This window comes from Oncorhynchus nerka, linkage group LG16, assembly GCF_034236695.1.
Source record: "Oncorhynchus nerka isolate Pitt River linkage group LG16, Oner_Uvic_2.0, whole genome shotgun sequence".
NCBI lineage: Eukaryota > Metazoa > Chordata > Actinopteri > Salmoniformes > Salmonidae > Oncorhynchus > Oncorhynchus nerka.
Window position 1 is genome coordinate 1,143,058 of NC_088411.1, and position 18,880 is coordinate 1,161,937.

At 40.6% G+C, this 18,880-nt stretch overlaps 2 protein-coding genes across 2 annotated transcripts in view; one reads left to right on the forward strand and one right to left on the reverse strand.

Moving 5' to 3' along the window:
* The window catches only part of LOC115143890 (unconventional myosin-Id), a 115,063-nt gene extending 106,452 nt beyond the window's left edge, over positions 1–8,611 (forward strand). Inside the window, exon 22 of the mRNA XM_029684335.2 lies at positions 3,859–8,611. Coding sequence (XP_029540195.1) covers positions 3,859–4,015 — 157 coding nt within the window. The 3' untranslated portion in view covers positions 4,016–8,611. The remainder of the gene's footprint in view (positions 1–3,858) is intronic.
* A 5,195-nt stretch (positions 8,612–13,806) lies between these two features.
* On the reverse strand, positions 13,807–17,608 carry LOC115143889 (cyclin-dependent kinase 5 activator 1-like). Its single transcript, XM_029684334.2, has 2 exons — positions 17,292–17,608; positions 13,807–15,031 (listed from the first exon to the last, which is right to left on the reverse strand). Exon 2 carries the CDS (start codon positions 14,763–14,765, stop codon positions 13,857–13,859), a length of 909 nt encoding a protein of 302 aa, XP_029540194.2. The 5' UTR covers positions 14,766–15,031; positions 17,292–17,608; the 3' UTR covers positions 13,807–13,856.
* Positions 17,609–18,880: the final 1,272 nt, after the last annotated feature.

Below are 18,880 nucleotides of genomic sequence, written 5' to 3' on the forward strand. Positions count from 1 at the left end.
CTGTAACGTAACAAATGTGGAAAAATTGAAGGGGTCTGAATACTTTCCGAATGCACTGTATGTTTCTTAAACACACTTTAGAACACACACTTTTCAACACACTTTTTTTTGCAGACACTCACACCCTGACTCCCTCACAAATAACTGTTTCTTCCTCAACACATTTTTGATTTGCCTCATTGATCCTCTTAAAGAGGGAATAGTGCAAAATGGCCGTTCAGACAGAAAATCCCTAACTAGATGTGACAAGCACTTAAAGTCAATCGGCTGGTGAGCCATACCAACAGTACAGGCACATGGATCATTCCTGGGGTATATGTTAAAATGTTCTATAGTCTATATCTATGCCCATTAGCATCAAGTTTGCTTTAGGTCTTTTCCATATTATGACGACGCATATCCACAACTGTGAAGGATGCACAGTCAATTGAAGGTGAACCATATAAATGTTTTTGGTGTAAAAAGCCCTTTAGCATTTACTACATATCATACACCATACTTTCTCTCTCTCTCTGTTAATATTGATGTACCAGCTGTAAGGTATATACGATACATGCTTAACAAGGTGCATCAAAGCTAGGACCGAGAGACTGAAAAACAGATTTTATCTCAAGGTCATCAGACTGTTAAACAGCAATCACTAACACAGAGAGGCGGCTGCCTACATACAGTGGGGCAAAAAAGTATTTAGTCAGCCACCAATTGTGCAAGTTCTCCCACTTAAAAAGATGAGAGAGGCCTGTCATTTTCATCATAGGTACACTTCAACTATGACAGACAAAATGAAGAAAAAAAATCCAGAAAATCACATTGTAGGATTTTTTTAATGAATTTATTTGCAAATTATGGTGGAAAATAAGTATTTGGTCACCTACAAACAAGCAAGATTTCTGGCTCAGACCTGTAACTTCTTCTTTAAGAGGCTCCTCTGTCCTCCACTCGTTTCCTGTATTAATGGCACCCGTTTGAACTTGTTATCAGTATAAAAGACACCTGTCCACAACCTCAGTCACACTCCAAACTCCACTATGGCCAAGACCAAAGAGCTGTCAAAGGACACCAGAAACAAAATTGTAGACCTGCACCAGGCTGGGAAGACTGAATCTGCAATAGGTAAGCAGCTTGGTTTGAAGAAATCAACTGTGGGAGCAATTATACAAGCAATTATGCAATTATACAAGACCACTGATAATCTCCCTCGATCTGGGGCTCCACGCAAGATCATTCACACGGGGGGACCTAGTGAATGACCTGCAGAGAGCTGGGACCAAAGTAACAAAGCCTACCATCAGTAACACACTACGCCGCCAGGGGCTCAAATCCTGCAGTGCCAGACGTGTCGCCCTGCTTAAGCCAGTACATGTCCAGGCCCGTCTGAAGTTTGCTAGAGAGCATTTGGATGATCCAGAAGAAGATTGGGAGAATGCCATATGGTCAGATGAAACCAAAATGTAACTTTTTGGTAAAAACTCAACTCGTCGTGTTTGGAGGACAAAGAATGCTGAGTTGCATCCAAAGAACACCATACCTACTGTGAAGCATGGGGGTGGAAACATCATGCTTTGGGGCTGTTTTTCTGCAAAGGGACCAGGACGACTGATCCGTGTAAAGGAAAGAATGAATGGGGCCATGTATCGTGAGATTTTGAGTGAAAACCTCCTTCCATCAGCAAGGGCATTGAAGATGAAATGTGGCTGGGTCTTTCAGCATGACAATGATCCCAAACACACCGCCCGGGCAACGAAGGAGTGGCTTCGTAAGAAGCATTTCAAGGTCCTGGAGTGACCTAGCCAGTCTCCAGATCTCAACCCCATAGAAAGTCTTTGGAGGGAGTTGAAAGTCCGTGTTACTCAGCAACAGCCCCAAAACATCACTGCTCTAGAGGAGATCTGCATGGAGGAATGGGCCAAAATACCAGCAACAGTGTGTGAAAACCTTGTGAAGACTTACAGAAAACATTTGACCTCTGTCATTGCCAACAAAGGGTATATAACAAAGTATTGAGATAAACTTTTGTTATTGACCAAATACTTATTTTCCACCATACTTTGCAAATAAATTCATTAAAAATCCTACAATGTGATCTTCTGGATTTGTTTTTCTAATTTTGTTTGTCATAATTGAAGTGTACCTATGATGAAAATTACAGGCCTCTCTCATCTTTTTAAGTGGGAGAACTTGCACAATTGGTGGCTGACTAAGTACTTTTTTGCCCCACTGTGCATACTTGAAATCATTGGCCACTTTAATAAATGGATCACTAGTCACTTTAAATAATGCCATTTTAATAATGTTTACATATCTTACATTACACATCTCATATGTTTATACTGTATCTTATACCATCTATTGCATCTTGCCTATGCCGCTTGGTCATCGCTCATCCATATATTTATATGTACATATTCTTATTCCATCCCTTGAGACTTGTGTGTATTAGGTAGTTGTTGTGGAATTGTTAGATTACTTAGATTATTACTTTGATTTTTTTAAATTTAAACATTATTTAATCTCTTTTTCAAGAGAGGCCTGGTCCAATAGCAGCAGACTAAAAAACAGCTGTCCTAAAGACAATTACACTCTTATGATATTTACATCAACCAAGTGTTTAACTTCTTGTGTCGAGCCATCCCGGATCTGGGATCGTGACTACAGCCTCAAGCCTATTACCATAACGCAACGTTAACTATTCATGAAAATCGCAAATGAAATGAAATCAATATGCTAGCTCTCAAGCTTAGCCTTTTGTTAACAACACTGTCATCTCAGATTTTCAAAAATATGCTTCTCAACCATAGCAAAACAAGCATTTGTGTAACAGTATTGATAGCCTAGCATAGGATTATGCCTGGCATTCAGCATGCAACATTTTCACAAAAACCAGAAAAGCATTCAAATAAAATCATTTACCTTTGAAGAACTTCAGATGTTTTCAATGAGGAGACTCTCAGTTAGATAGCAAGTTTTTACAAAAATATTATTTGTGTTGACAAATCGCTCCGTTTTCTTCATCACGTTTGGGTAAGGAAAAAAAACTTTTTTCCAAATTAACTCCATAATATCGACAGAAACATGGCAAACAATGTTTGGAATCAATCCTCAAGGTGTTTTTCACATATCTATCGATGATAAATCCTTCGTGGCAGTTGACTTTCTCTTCTGAAGAAATGGAATGCGCATGGACCTAGAGATTACGCAATAATTTCTACACAGGATACCGGGCGGACACCTGGTAAATGTAGTCTCTTATGGTCAATCTTCCAATGATATGCCTACAAATACGTCACAATGCTGCAGACACCTTGGAGAAACGACAGAAAGGGTAGGCTCATTCCTGGCGCATTCACAGCCATATAAGGAGACATTGGAACACAGCGCCTTCAGAATCTGGGGCATTTCCTGTATGAAACTTCATCTTGGTTTTGCCTGTAGCATTAGTTCTGGGGCACTCACAGATAATATCTTTGTATTTTTTGAAACGTCAGAGTTTTTCATTTCCAAAGCTGTCAATTACATGCATAGTCGAGCATCTTTTCGTGACAAAAGATCTTGTTTAAAACGGGAACGTTTTTTATCCAAAAATTAAAAGAGCGCCCCCTATCTCGAAGAAGTTAAACGAGACTAGATCATCAAATGTTAAAATGTTCAGGAGAGAATTCCAGGACCACGGAGCTGAGTAACTAAAACTATTTCTACCATAACCTGTTCTAATTCTTGGTACTGTTAAATATTACTGCTCTGTCGAAACTAGAAGCATTTCGCTACGCTCGCATTAACATCTGCTAACCATGTGTATGGGACCAATACGATTTGATTTGACACGTTTTTCTTTTTATGTCTCTTTCTCCCTCTCTGCAGTGAGAAGAGGAAGCTGCAGGTGAATATCGCCAGTCCCATCCAGTGCAGTATGAATGGCAGGAAGTGCACTGTCATTGTGGAGCCCAAGATCAACCAATCGCAGCCAGACTTCACCAAGAGCCGCTCCGGTTATATCCTGGCAGTGCCTGGAAACTAAAAGGGCCACTCGGGGGCCACTCGGTCTGTGACAAGTACAAGTGACGATGAGGTGTCAAATGAGGAATATGTGAATCATACCTCTGTTTGTATAGAGCTCATTTGTGAACTAGATGGCATGATATGATACATGGGAGGGTAGAACTCTCAGAATGAAAGCCATGCCAAATTTGTAACTCTGATTAGATATTTATTTGACGTAACTCAATGTTTTTCAATAGGACATGTAAGATGTTTAATACATACACATGTGTTTAGTTAATTAGACAGACTCACACACATGCACAACATTAATTCACCAAAGAGTAGATTTTTTTCCCCTCACTTTTCGATATCAAGTTGAGTTCACATGTACAACCGAGCTGTTTTGTCGGGGCATCGATCATTATATGTTACGCTAGCTTTGGTTAATCATGATTAGTGTCACATTATCCGGCATTTCATTTGAGTAGAATATCTTGTTCAGAGATGTATATTCTCACGGCTACAGTGCCTTCGGAAAGTATTCATACCCCTTGACTTATTCCACATTATGTTGTGTTACAGCCTGAATTCAAAAAGTGATTAAATAGATTTGTTTTCTGACCCATCTACACAAAATACCCCTATAATGGAAACATTTGAAATGTTAGCAAATGTATTGAAAATGAAATACAGAAATAACTTTTTACATAGGTATTCACACCCCTGAATCAAGGCATGTTAGAATCACCTTTGGCAGTGATTACAGCTGTGAGTTCTTCTGGGTACGTCTTTAAGAGCTTTGCACACCTAGATTGTACAATATTTGCAAATGATTCTTTCAAAAATTCTTCAAGCTCTGTCAAGTTGGTTGTTTATCATTGCTAGACAGCCATTTTCAAGTCTTGCCATAGATTGTAAAGCTGATTTAAGTCAAAACTGTAACTTGGCTCCAGTGAACAGTGAATATTTGGCCTTGTATTTTAGGTTATTGTCCTCCTGAAAGGTGACTTTGTCTCCAAGTGTCTGTTGAAAAGCAGACAACCAGGTTTTCCTCTAGGATTTTGCCTGTGCTTAGCTCTATTCTGTTTATTTTTATCCTAAATAAACGTCATATTCCTTGCCAACGACAAGCATACCCATAACATGATGCATCCACCACCATGCTTGAAAAAAAATGGTACTCAGTGTTGAGTTGTTGTATTTGCCCTAATAATAATGCTTTGTATTCAGGACATAAAGTTTTTCTTTGCCACATTGCTTGCTGTTTTAAGATAGTGCCTTATTTCTACAGGATGCATGTTTTGGAATATTTCTAATCTGTACAGGTTTCCTTATATTCACTCTGTCATTTAGGTTAGTATTGTGGAGTAACTACGATGTTGTATCACTGCCATTAAACTGTTTTAAAGTCCCCATTGACCTCATGGTGAAATCCCCTAGCGGTGTCCTTCCTCTCCGGCAACTGGGTTAGGAAGGATGCCTGTATCTTTCTAGAGACTGGGTGTATTGATAAACCATCCAAAGTGTAATTAATAGCTTCACCATGCTCAAATAGATATTCAATGTCAACATTGTTATTGCACACAGAATGTGTCCATGCAACTTATTATGTTACTTGTTAAGCACATTTTTACTCCTGAACTTATTTAGGCTTGCCATAACAAAGGGGTTGAATACTTATTGACTTGAGACATTTCAGTTTTTATTTAAGTGTAAAAAAAAAGAAGTAAAAACATCTAATTTGACATTATGGGGTATTGTGTGTAGGCCAGTGACACACAATCTAAATGTAATCCATTTTAAATTCAGGCTGTAACACAACAAAATGTGGAAAAGTCTAGGGGTGTGAAAGCACTATGTATGTTTTCATTATTTATTTGTATCTAAAATGGATATTTGATGGAAATATGTTTAACACAACCCTTGTTTTAGACTACAGATAGACCACAGCCAGTCCTACATACACACATTTTCCATTCCTTTTGTTTTTTTGGAAGAAGAATGGGAGAGAATGTTGTTCTATGTACTTCAATGACGGAACAGTGTCAGAGGCACAGATGAGAAGTGTGTCGTTCTTAACTTAAGTTTGTCACAGGGTGTGAGTGGGATATGTTGAGCATATCCCGAACCTGAACGTCACGACATGCTCTGAGAAGAGCATTCAAATATATATTTTAACCTCTTATTTCTATGCATATACTGTACAGATGTAGCATCATGTTATGGGTATGCTTGTCACTGGCAGGGACTGGGGAGTTTGTCAGGATTAAAATAAATATGAAAGGAGCAAAGCCCAGATAAAAAGTTAGAAACCCTGCCTCATTCTTCTGAATACCTAACCCTCGGATAATTATATTTTTCAGCGGGACAATTGCACAAATGTTTAATGCCAAAGACACACCAGAATGGCCTTCCAATAGGTGTTGAGTGTTCCTGAATGATCCAGTCTGTCATGACTCATATCGGCTTGAAAATAAGAGACTAGGCTGACAAAAACAATGGATATATGTTGCCCTAAGAGTTGTGTGAAGTTGATAGAATCTTATTCCAAATGTTTTACAGCTGTAATAGCTGCCAAAGGTTATTACACAAAGGAATAACTCTCCAGTGTGAAGATATACGCAATCAAGACATCTTTGTGTTTTATATTTCATTTATTCAGATGATTTTCTATCATTTTCTTTGACTTTGGAAATGTGCAGTAGGTTGTGTAAATCAGTAGTAAAAAAAAACACTTAATTAATTGTTTTAATTTTATGGCAGCAAAATGTGAAGACTGTGCAAGGGGTGTGTAGTCTTTCATTAGGGACTGTATCGCTCTGTCAGTTGGCATTATTTTCAGTTAAAAATCTCCAATCAGTTTCAGAATTACTGCCGAGTGCTAATTGCTTTGCAAATTGGCCAGGAAAATTGGTACATAATTAGTTAATTAGCGTGTCTCATCTCAACTAAAGAAATATTCCTTTACCTTGCAGCAATGGCGTATGATGACCTTGTTCTGTTGCTTGATATTTAGACCAGAAAATGGCTGCAACCTGCTGGAAAATGTCCCTCTATTAGGGGAAAGTTGTAGGCTATGTATTGTGGATAGTGTATCTCTAATGGCAGGTGTTTTAATATGTGTTTAGTCCTCAGGGCTGCCTGTAAAACTTGTTTATTATAGCTCGCCCCCATATCCCCTGACTGTCTGTGACAGTCACATCCGACTGAAATAGGTTTCTCTCTCTGCCTGTCTTGAAAGGAAGGATACTTTTATCTGAGAACAAAAGCCTGGCTTGGTTGCCTCTCCTCTCCTCCCCTCTATTCTCACTCCTCTCTCTATCGCTCTATCTCCTCCTTCGCTCCATCACATCTCTTGGCACTCTGCCCAGGTGGGTAGACTGACAATGCAGGGCCAATGAGGAGTTTATTCTGAACCCCCTGTTCCCCGGAGGAGAGAGAGGGGGGAGAGAGGAACGGGAGAGAGCGTATCAATGAAGACAGAGCTGGATGAGATGCCCACTTTCCTCACCACTACATAAATAAGACCGGTACAAACGCGTGATTATTTAGCTGAGTAAGGATTCTAATGGTTCACTGTCACTCTGGGATGCAGCATGGAGATTGTTAATATCCTGAGTCATCTACTGGACATTCAGTACACATGGATAAAAAGGCGGTTGAAAATAGTTTACCTGTGCCATCACATTCTTTCAGCTTTACCCTTCAGTTTGTGATCTGTGTCTAGAAGGTGTTGTGCCCGCCGAATCCTTGCCCTCCTTGGTTTGTGTTGGGCTTGACTTTTCTTATCCAAAGCTTAACCTACAGTACGGTAAATCCCCTTGATTGTTTTTTTTTGCTCGCCAGATAGCACTCCTAGTGCCTTCAGAAAGGGAACCCAGTCTATAACATTTCATTGAGTTTCTGCTGTTGGTAACCATTTTGATTACAATTGTAAGATGTGTACCCAATTCTCAGCAATTGTTTTAATTTTAGTGCAACGATATCTGCAAATTGAGAATTGAGGAAGATTGATAACATGTTGGAACATTGTTGTAATCTAGGGGGTGGTAACGTTGAGTTTCTGTAATGAGTATACAGTGAGGGGAAAAAACTATTAGATCCCCTGCTGATTTTGTACGTTTTCCCACTGACAAAGAAATGATCAGTCTATAATTTTAATGGTAGGTTTATTTGAACAGTGAGAGAGACAGAATAACAACAAATCAATTTATAACATTTTTGCGTTTTTCTGGATTTTTTTTGTTGTTATTCTGTCTCTCTCACTGTTCAAATAAACCTACCATTAAAATTTATAGACTGATCATTTCTTTGTCAGTGGGCAAACGTACAAAATCAGCAGGAGATCAAATACTTTTTTCCCTCACTGTATATATATTCTAATTTCCTTCAATATATTCAATACACCATATATATATATATATATATAGATTCATTTGCTGATCAAACTATTTGCCTAATTTAATATTTTGTGTATTTTTGTAATATCTGTCTCTCTCGTGTGTGTATATATATTGATAATGAATGAGTGTTTGGACCAAATCTGAAGGGTTAGGGTTAAATATACAAGGACCCACAGTGATTGTTATTTGATTGAATCATTTAATTAATAAACATATTTGTTCCAGTGGAATGACTCTTTAGTTGACAGGACATTTGGTGTTGCTCACCTAGTGTGTGTCTTTGTGTGTGTGAATTTGTGTTTACAACCAGGAAAACACATGCTTCATCAAGGTCTGCTGGTATGTAGGCTAGTCTATGATGTTTTCTCCTTCTCCCAGCTGTTGTCTCTGTGCTGTCGGTAATACGGGGGAGCCAAACCACGCTAATCCGCCTGCTAACCAAGCAGCTGTTTCCCAGGATGCTAATCCGCCTGCTAACCAAGCAGCTGTTTCCCAGGATGCTAATCCGCCTGCTAACCAAGCAGATGTTTCCCAGGATGCTAATCCGTCTGCTAACCAAGCAGCTGTTTCCCAGGATGCTAATCCGCCTGCTAACCTACCAGCTGTTTCCCAGGATGCTAATCCGCCTGCTAACCAAGCAGATGTTTCCCAGGATGCTAATCCGCCTGCTAACCAAGCAGCTGTTTCCCAGGATGCTAATCCGCCTGCTAACCAAGCAGATGTTTCCCAGGATGCTAATCCGCCTGCTAACCAAGCAGCTGTTTCCCAGGATGCTAATCCGCCTGCTAACCAAGCAGCTGTTTCCCAGGATGCTAACCAAGCAGCTGTTTCCCAGGATGCTAATCCGTCTGCTAACCTACCAGCTGTTTCCCAGGATGCTAATCCGTCTGCTAACCTACCAGCTGTTTCCCAGGATGCTAATCCGTCTGCTAACCTACCAGCTGTTTCCCAGGATGCTAATCCGTCTGCTAACCTACCAGCTGTTTCCCAGGATGCTAATCCGCCTGCTAATCTGGCACCTGTTTCCCAGGATGCTAATCCGCCTGCTAAAGCATCCTGCAGTCAGGTCAGGATGACGGCATCACCACTTCCCTGTCAATGAGAGCTATCTCAACAGAGGCATCACTAGCCTCCTGATGGACTAAAGTGTGTGGGAGAGTAGGTTAGAGACTAAGAGTCATCTTTCATACTCTTTGATTATATCGACTTTGATTTACCCCATATCAATACATTTAAGTCATTTAGCAGACGCTGTTATCCAGAGCGACTTACAAATTGGTGCTTTCACCTTATGACATCCAGTGGAACAGCCACTTACAATAGTGCATCTAAATCTTTTAAGGGGGGGGGTGAGAAGGATTACTTTATCCTATCCTAGGTATTCCTTAAAGAGGTGGGGTTTCAGGTGTCTCCGGAAGGTGGTGATTGACTCCGCTGTCCTGGCGTCGTGAGGGAGTTTGTTCCACCATTGGGGGGCCAGAGCAGCGAACAGTTTTGACTGGGCTGAGCGGGAACTGTACTTCCTCAGTGGTAGGGAGGCGAGCAGGCCAGAGGTGGATGAACGCAGTGCCCTTGTTTGGGTGTAGGGCCTGATCAGAGCCTGGAGGTACTGAGGTGCCGTTCCCCTCACAGCTCCGTAGGCAAGCACCATGGTCTTGTAGCGGATGCGAGCTTCAACTGGAAGCCAGTGGAGAGAGCGGAGGAGCGGGGTGACGTGAGAGAACTTGGGAAGGTTGAACACCAGACGGGCTGCGGCGTTCTGGATGAGTTGTAGGGGTTTAATGGCACAGGCAGGGAGCCCAGCCAACAGCGAGTTGCAGTAATCCAGACGGGAGATGACGAGTGCCTGGATTAGGACCTGCGCCGCTTCCTGTGTGAGGCAGGGTCGTACTCTGCGGATGTTGTAGAGCATGAACCTACAGGAACGGGCCACCGCCTTGATGTTAGTTGAGAACGACAGGGTGTTGTCCAGGATCACGCCAAGGTTCTTAGCGCTCTGGGAGGAGGACACGATGGAGTTGTCAACCGTGATATGGGCAATGGAAAACAAATGGAGGCAGATTGAATGGTCATTGACTTTATGATACGATGATTCAAAAATACTGTATTATTTGTCTCATAATTTTACAGTATGTACAGGTGTAACCAGATGGATTCTCCTCTAAATTGGGGATATATGTCATTTTAATCTTCAAATGATAATTTAATGGATTTAATTCCACGGATTAGTCCCTTTTTAAATTCATAACCCTGTCAACTCTTAAATGATATATGGGCCAATGTTGGGTCTAGTAAACAAATAGTGAAAAGTATGTGATTATATCACTGAAGGGTCCAACTGCAGATGAAGACACCACTCATTTGTGCATCATGAGCAATCAGTGCATTTTATTTTCCATCACAGTACAAAAATAAATTAAAGAAAGCAGAAACAAACTGGAAAAGGTTCAATTACAGCAAAGGCTTTTTCAAAATAACTAGTAGCCTATCAGTGTAGAGTATCCTCTTTTTCCACTTCCTATTGGTTATAAGAAAACAAACTTCACACATTCTTCTGTACAAATAAACTCTCACACACACATTCACACACTCGGCACACATGCAGTCAATGAAATACCCTTTTGAAGTTCTTTAACACTGTTTCTTTTTTGTTCTACAAAGTACGTAACAAGATACAGAAAAAGTCAACAGAAATGTTCTAACTATCACGTCTTTTTTCTCTCTTTTTGTAAGGTTTTTCAAACAACTACTCAGTGATACAATTGAAAAAAAATGGCACATTTTAGTGAGTTGCTTTTGACCCTTGACCCCATATGCCCTGCCTTTTCCCCAGAGCAGTAGCCTGTCAAGTGCATGTCCCCCCCCCTATTGCACCACACAACACCCAACAACCCATTTCCTATTGCATTTCATCTCCCCATGACAAGGAACAATGCCACGCTACTGCTCCACAACACATGTACACTTGCACCATTCATTTTTCTCTTTGAGTCCAACTGATACAGCAGAGGAGAGAAATGATCATATCAACCAACAGTCCCTAAGAACAACCTTCATCACATGAGAAAAGAGAATAGCCTTTTTTTCAGCATTAATTATTATTTTTTTAAACCACAACAAAAAAGTATTGTCTGCATATGACTGTCAACCATTTCCAGAAAGAAATTTGAGAAACAACTATGAAACAAAGCATGCATCATTTCTCACTGTTGAGATGATGAAATACGGGCATATACTCTTAATTTTTTCCCCCAAGGTCCAGTTTAGTGTATGTATACTATTGACAACTTACTCCTGTTAAATTGTGGATTCAATTAAACTTATCTCCTACGACATATACTGCAGCAGTGGTTGACAGAAAAACCTACCAGCTCCCTTTATCTTATTAGTTATTGGAGATGGAGGTACTATCATTCTACCCGTTTCTAGCCTTTACAGTTATTCAATGGAAATGATAGCCATGTATCTTGACTGCTCCATTTGCTCTCACGTAGATGTAGTCATGGCTGTCATGGTGTTCCTATTGCCCTCTATGCTCGTCCATTTCTCAGAGTGGCTTCAGCTGATTGAAAACCTGATTATCTCCATGGAGGTCAACTTGGATATAACCTACAGTTTAACCTAATCTCATCTCCATCTGAATAAATTGTTGTCTTAGATTTGATTAATATTGGCATTAAGAGATTATTCCAGGGGAGGCTACCTGTCATATTCTCTGGTGTGACTGAGTAAAATGGCCTGCCATTGGCTGATGGTTATGTTGTCTTGTTGATATGTGGAGCTGGGTGGTGTGTTGGGTTTGGGATTGCACTGTGTCTAGGGTTCTAGGGTCTTTGTCTTTACTCAAGGTCTCTCTGATGTGGTAGTTACTTTGGCGATGGTCAGACTTTTTAAAAATTGGTTTTTAATCTAGGGTCAATCTATAGCTTATTCCCTGCAGCATTCATTTGCAACAACCATTGATCTTCATTCTCACCAAAGATAAGCTCACCAGTTACTCACAAACAGACCAATTTATAATTCATTCATGATCTTTTGAATACATGGGATTTGCCAAAATAACCAATTGAGTTTCAATTAGTTATAAGATGGAAATCCACCCAATCGCTCAACATGTGGATGTGTTTTCAGACCTACAAGATTTTCATCAAAGATATGGCACTAGCTAAACATTTGTTCAAGTTAAATGTCTTGTAGCAGAATATGGACCTTCATTCCAAAGTGTTTTTAGATACAACCGTTAGACAAAAATACACAATTATTCCTTGGTAAACAAATAGCCTATTTTAGCAAGCATAGCTAAATAAACTAGTTTTCACTTTTCTCACAGCATTCTCTAATGCAGATGCAGTTGGTTTAATTACAGATCAAATGGAAAGAAGTAAAGTCATTATTGTCATCAGAAATTCAAGAAAAATTGCATGGCACACATGCATTAGTTTATTATTTCTAAGTAAAAATTAAAAGCTTTTTAAGAAAAAATAATAATAAACCACCCTGGGCTTGAGCATTTGAAGAGTAAAACATTTTTTTTCTGAGATGAAAATAAAGTAGGTCTTAACATAAAGTGTGATAATCAAGCCTTGTGTTTGATGTTGTATTTCCTATTGTCTTGTTGTAAAAATAAAAAAGAAGCCCACAATGCAATTCAATGTTGTCAAGTCCTTCTGAACCAATCTTTCTCCACCAAACCCCTCTAGCCAAGTCACAAACAATAAAGCCACAACAACATGAATCCAGCATCCATGCCCCCACTTTTCCATTCAGCTCAGATACTGTTTGCACCGCAGCATAACTGTCGAGTCCATATCCTTCCTTGCAGTGGGGGTACATGGGTTTTCACTTCAGTCTAAAGAGCCAGCGTTGCAGCTTGTCTGTTGATGTGAACACTAGCCCAGTCACGCAAGGGCCCTTGACCATCCCGTTGTAGGCAGTGCATCTCAGACAGTCAGAACAAACATCAGGTAGTCGGTAGGGTGCTGCAGCCTCAGTCCTCTCCACATTCATAGCTGTAGATGTGTTCCTTTTCTATTTTTTTCCCCCATTGTCGGTTTTGTATTTTTCAAATGTATTTATACATGTGCGTAAGTAGAGAATGTACCCAAGTCTGGCATTTTTGTTAGGTGTCAAAAGTGAAAATGCAATTCTTTCCTTCGAAAAATATTAGTTTGGTCTTCAGAAAACTTGAGATAAATAAGATTTTTACCATAAAATGTTCGATTTTTTTCATCAAACTGCGTTCCGTTGTACCGTTAGCTCTCAAACATGCTTATAATCTAAAACGTTTTGGCTAGATCTGAGCCAAATTAACCCTAAAAATGAATCTCTTCCCATCAAAACTTCCCCTCCCCACTCCCCTCTTCCTACTCCCTCAACCAATCTCCCACTTTGAAATACTAAACTGGTGTAGGCCCCTCTCCCCTGGTTTCCCTCTCCTCCCCTGGTTTCCCTCCCCTTCCCTGAGCCCCGGGACCCTCACCGGTCCAGACCAATGAGCAAGCGGCTCCTCTCCTCCTCCTTCTGGCTTTCGTTCTTTAGGTCGGCAAACACCTGGGTGAAATAGTGCGGGTCTGAGTTGATCTGGAGCATCTTAGCGCTCATCAGGTTGATTATGGACAGGCAGCGGTCCCAGAAGGTCTCCTTGGAGCTCTCCACCAGGAAGGGCTTGAGCGGGTAGGAGATTTCATTGCCCATGTATGAGTAGGACAGGTAGAGGCAGGTGAGCAGCACGGCCTGCAACTCGTGCTCATTGGCCACCTCGGAGGAGACCACGTCGCGGCACAGCATGTAAACAAACACCACGTTGGCCGGGGTGATGAACCCTTGATCTTGCCAACCCTGAAGAAGCAGCGAGCGGTCCACGCTCCGCAGCCACAGCACCGGGTCAGTGGGGGGCAGGTGTTTCAGTCGGTAGCAGCGCCGGCACAGGAACTCACCCAGGCAGCGCAGGAGCTCGCTGGTGGAGGCCTGGACGATCACCCTCTTGGGCGTGCCAGGGGCTGCATTAGAGTTGGTCAGGGGGGCCTTCTTGACTGACGATGCGGCATTGTTGGAGCTCTTGACGAGGGCCGGGGTGCTCTGGTCCTGAGCGAAGGTGGACAGGTTGGCGCAGGACTGAGACTTCTTCAGGTTCTCATTGTTGAAATGGGTCACATTGTTCTGGTATGTAGCGTTGGGCTGCACCTTCTTTGAGCTTTTTTTCTTGGCCGACACAGCCACGATCCGCTTCCATGGCAGAACGTTGATGAGCGAGTGACGCTTCAGGTTCTTGTCTTTGGCGTTCTTGCTGTTCTGAACGGCCGCGTAGTGTCCCACTGTGGCTGGCCCATCTTCGCAGAGGGCCGCCTTCCTGTAGCTGGGCGAGAGCGACAGCACGGTTCCCATGGTCACTGAGTAGCAATATCCAGGGGCGTTAGCCTCTCTAGGTTAGTGGATGACCGACCAAAGAGAATGGCAGGGAAGGTCCTGAGGATCTCAATGCTTCTGAGCTGGGAGACCCTGGCTACAAGCGTCAGTTCCTTTCAGGCATCTAATGCCACAGTAGGTCCTTGTCGTCCTGACAGGAAGGTACGTACTGGATGGATCAGGAGTCGGTCTGAGCAGATTCTCTCTTTGCACTTGGCTCTCCTTCTCAGCTAGGTCAAAAGTGCCTGTGGAAAAAAAAATGGTTCAATGTTAGCAAAAATTAAATGCATGTCTACAGTAGCTATTAGCTATATTTTACCACTCATTGCATGTTCATAAATGTGAGCAATATACAATGTATTTGATGTTGAGAATGAAATAGGCCTATCTTGATTGTGATAATTAAATAAACGCAAAGATATTTCCTAATTGAAAATAATTATGGATTATTTGGCTGCAAGCATTGTTTGGCTACATTCTGTTTTGGTTGTGTACGCCGGCTGCTGTCCAAGGTCCTGAAATCACCTGTCTGTGTCCTTATAAAAGGAGCATGTCATAAGTGATGCTGTGAAGGCTATTGTGTTCAGATATCTTGGTTGGCTCTAATAATTCACATGAATTTCCATAACATTCAGATATGCTTTCATAAGCATGGACCCCCTCCCAGGCAAACCGGCAACCCAGGAATCCCCATAATACGTTAGCAAAAAAAACAAGTAATCCACATTTTTTAAATGAATAGATTTGGTAAACATATTTGTTTTGACCTACCCACATTATAATTGGAAGAGGAAGTGTAAACTCTCAATTCCTTTTAGCTAGAACGGTAACTCCAAACACATTTTCACTCAAAGCAGCTGTTTAGCTGGTTTTAAACAAAGGTTAGCCATGTGTTGGCAAATTGTATGTCCAAGTCAAATCAAATCAAGAAAGCTTACCAGCGGCACATGCCGCACTGAGGGCGGTCATGCACCTATTATTTTAGAGGGAGCACCTAGTAGGTGAGGATGGAGTGGGGGTGATTGGAGAATTCAGATTTTTCCTGCAATCTAGAGCCATAATAATTACGTATAATTCTAGTGATTTAGTCATTAATTTTACATCTGAACATTTTAAAAACAGGACATATCTGAGGGGGCATGTGCCCCCTATGGGCATGACACCTCTGGCACTGGAAGCCTAATCGCTGGTGCTTTTTCAAAGCCTATGTCAGATACTCTAGTAAGTGTAACTTCCTCAATAATAGGATTTGAGAAATAAAGAAATCATCAGAAACAAGATATTTTACTATTTTCTACTGTAGATATGCAATTCAAAATTCGTTTATTCTGTTGTTGATAGAGATATTCATAAAAACAATATGACCCTTAGGGGGCAGCGGGCCCTCGGTGGAATACGCCTGGTGTATACAGTAGATTTTATATCGACAAGTGCTCGGTGGTCCAATTTGAATGATCTAATTAAGCTGTGTTGTTTTTACTTGGTAAATGAAAAACATACGGTGAATCTAGGCATATACCAGGGAATGTTATGGTGCCTTCAAAGCACTCAGCAGTTCTGACAGCAAATAACAACAAGTTGGATTAGCAACTACACTGCTTGCTTGTCGACTATCCGCATGGTAAACCAAAGTAAACACATCCGAAGGGCCCTATGCCTTTAATTTTTTTAAATCAAACAGCCGTCCAACTTACTCAACTTTTATATTGATCTCAACACATCCAATTCCTCTTGAATTATACATGGACATGCTTTAATTCGATCGAAGCCTAACGAATGATGGATGTATCCATGCTCATACAGTAGTACCGTTTTAAAATGGAAGCCTGAAATGTAAACACCTTTATGTGAAGGTCACATTTGCTATAGCCTACGAAATAATTGAGAATTGAAAACGATGTTTGTAAAATTATATTAACGAATTATTGCTATGCACTGTTTCTTAACTTTTGCATCTATTGGCTAGCCTAATAATAATAGTATATTGTTGAGTCATGTGCGCTGAGAAACATTTCAACGAGATAAGATTAAGCCATAACCAAAACAACAACAAAAAGTGATTGCGACTCAAAGATTTAAAGTTGATTTCAAGCAGGCTATTCGTTTGTCAGAAAATCCCATATGTTTGGCTATTTGACCTGTTAATTGAAATATAAAGACAGTTTGTCTATCTGCAAGCTTTGGTTTCAAGGCTGTTACATGTGGTTGTGTAGATCGGCTGCTGTCCATGGTTCTGAAATCGAGAGTCCGTGTCCTAATAAAAGGCGCAAACTCGACGCTGAGTAATATGGAATTCCAACAAACCCTTTTGACATGACTCCTCATTATGGTGCATATGGGTAGCTTCCTGCACAAAAAATATAGGATACCTCAATCTATCAGTTTAGCCTATTTTCCCAAGTGATGTTGCCTATTCTCACATGTTGATGTTTACCATTTATAATTCAGTATGTTATCCTTCGAAATAGGCTACAATATTAGACAAATTATACAATCATTACTTACAGTGTGATATTTGTCCTCCAGTAAATGAAAAAAATGGCACTGCAGTGATGGCTTCTTAAACAGTAGCAGCCAATTAATTTGATATTGTGCACATCAAGGTGAAACCTCAAACCATCTTGGAAAATGCAGATAAAAAAACAGTACAATCCAAGGAAAGAAAAGGCATTAATCAAGCAAAAGCATCGCACGCCTTGACATATCCTAGTTATCGCCCGTCTCTGGTGCTCAGCCGATGGTAGGCAACTGTGGAATGGATGCTGATATGAAGATGTGTTGTTGGTCCTCACCGCGAGATGCGCTTTCAAGGGTTGCAGTGCACTCCCACTGGCTCCCTGTTGTAAAAGGGAGAAAGGCAGTGGTCGAGCTCTGTCCGTGGTGCTGTAATTTGCAACTCCGTCCAATCACAACAAAGCTGCACTCAATGAATGGATTTGAGCATGTAGCCCAACTGTTTTAATTAAACAAGAAAAGTAGCCAATAAATAAATACCCACAGTTATGAAAGATTTTTATTTATCAATAACCTACATTTCAGATCACATCTAGGCTGTCAAAATGAGTCGCATAAATCTAAATGTAGGGATAGCCATGATAGAATTAAAAAATAAATGACATTTTGCAGTATGAAATCTCTTGAGATGCACCATCCTGTTAAGTGTCCAACTTATCATTGTTCAGACCTAGTAAGGGTATATTAATCTCCTTTTCACTTTTTTTTTCTCCATGAACAGACCACTTTGAATTAAATGGTGTAGGCCCAGTGGTGTCTAGAGAAGGGGGTGTACTCCAAAGTTGCCAAAAAATTCTCAAATGGCCCACCCCGCAAAGGAAAGGCGCCCTGTGTGAAAAATCATTTGAGAATAGTGACATACACTCTGAAATGGGTCTTTCACAGTCAGGCCAACCGACGCTGTACTGGGTAAGTGCTAATAGTAGGCCGTGTCAGAAATTCAGTTTTTCCAGATTTGACCAAATTTGATGTTCTAAATCAATAACAATGCTTAAAACAAATACACCAGGAGATCACTTTTGAGGTCTGGGAAAAATCGAATAAATTTATATTTTTGAGTGTAGTTACCCTTTAATTCAAGTGAGCAGGCAACTAGTACTGTTTGTTAGTGGTATTTCTGTAGCACATGAAGGAGTTTGCAAAACAAATGGCCACTGGATTGATGCAAATAATCATGATATCATTCTGCCAGGTAGGCATAGGCTACTTTGTAGCTAGTTAACATTTAATTGAGAAGGTTTTTGGGAAAGCCTTTCCATCTACCAGAAGATGGTTAGGCCTATTATTATCATCATAGCAAGGCTATATTTTTCCTGTTGTTTGAAACCTGTACATTTTACTTCATATTATAATGAAGTCACCTAGTAAAATACTACTTGAGTAAAAGTCAAAAAGTATTTGGTTTAAAATATACTTAAGTATCAAAAGTAAATGTAATTGCTAAAAAAATACTTAAGTGTGAAAAGTAAAATAATTTCAAATTCCTTTTTAATTTTTATTTAATCATTTACAGTATTTAACTAGGCAAGTCAAATTCTTATCTACCAAAAGGCAAAAGTCCTGTGGGGACAGGGGCTAGG

Excerpts from the sequence above, each read along its gene's own strand:
- LOC115143889 (XM_029684334.2), bottom strand. The coding sequence starts at position 14,765 with ATGGGAACCGTGCTGTCGCTCTCGCCCAGCTACAGGAAGGCGGCCCTC.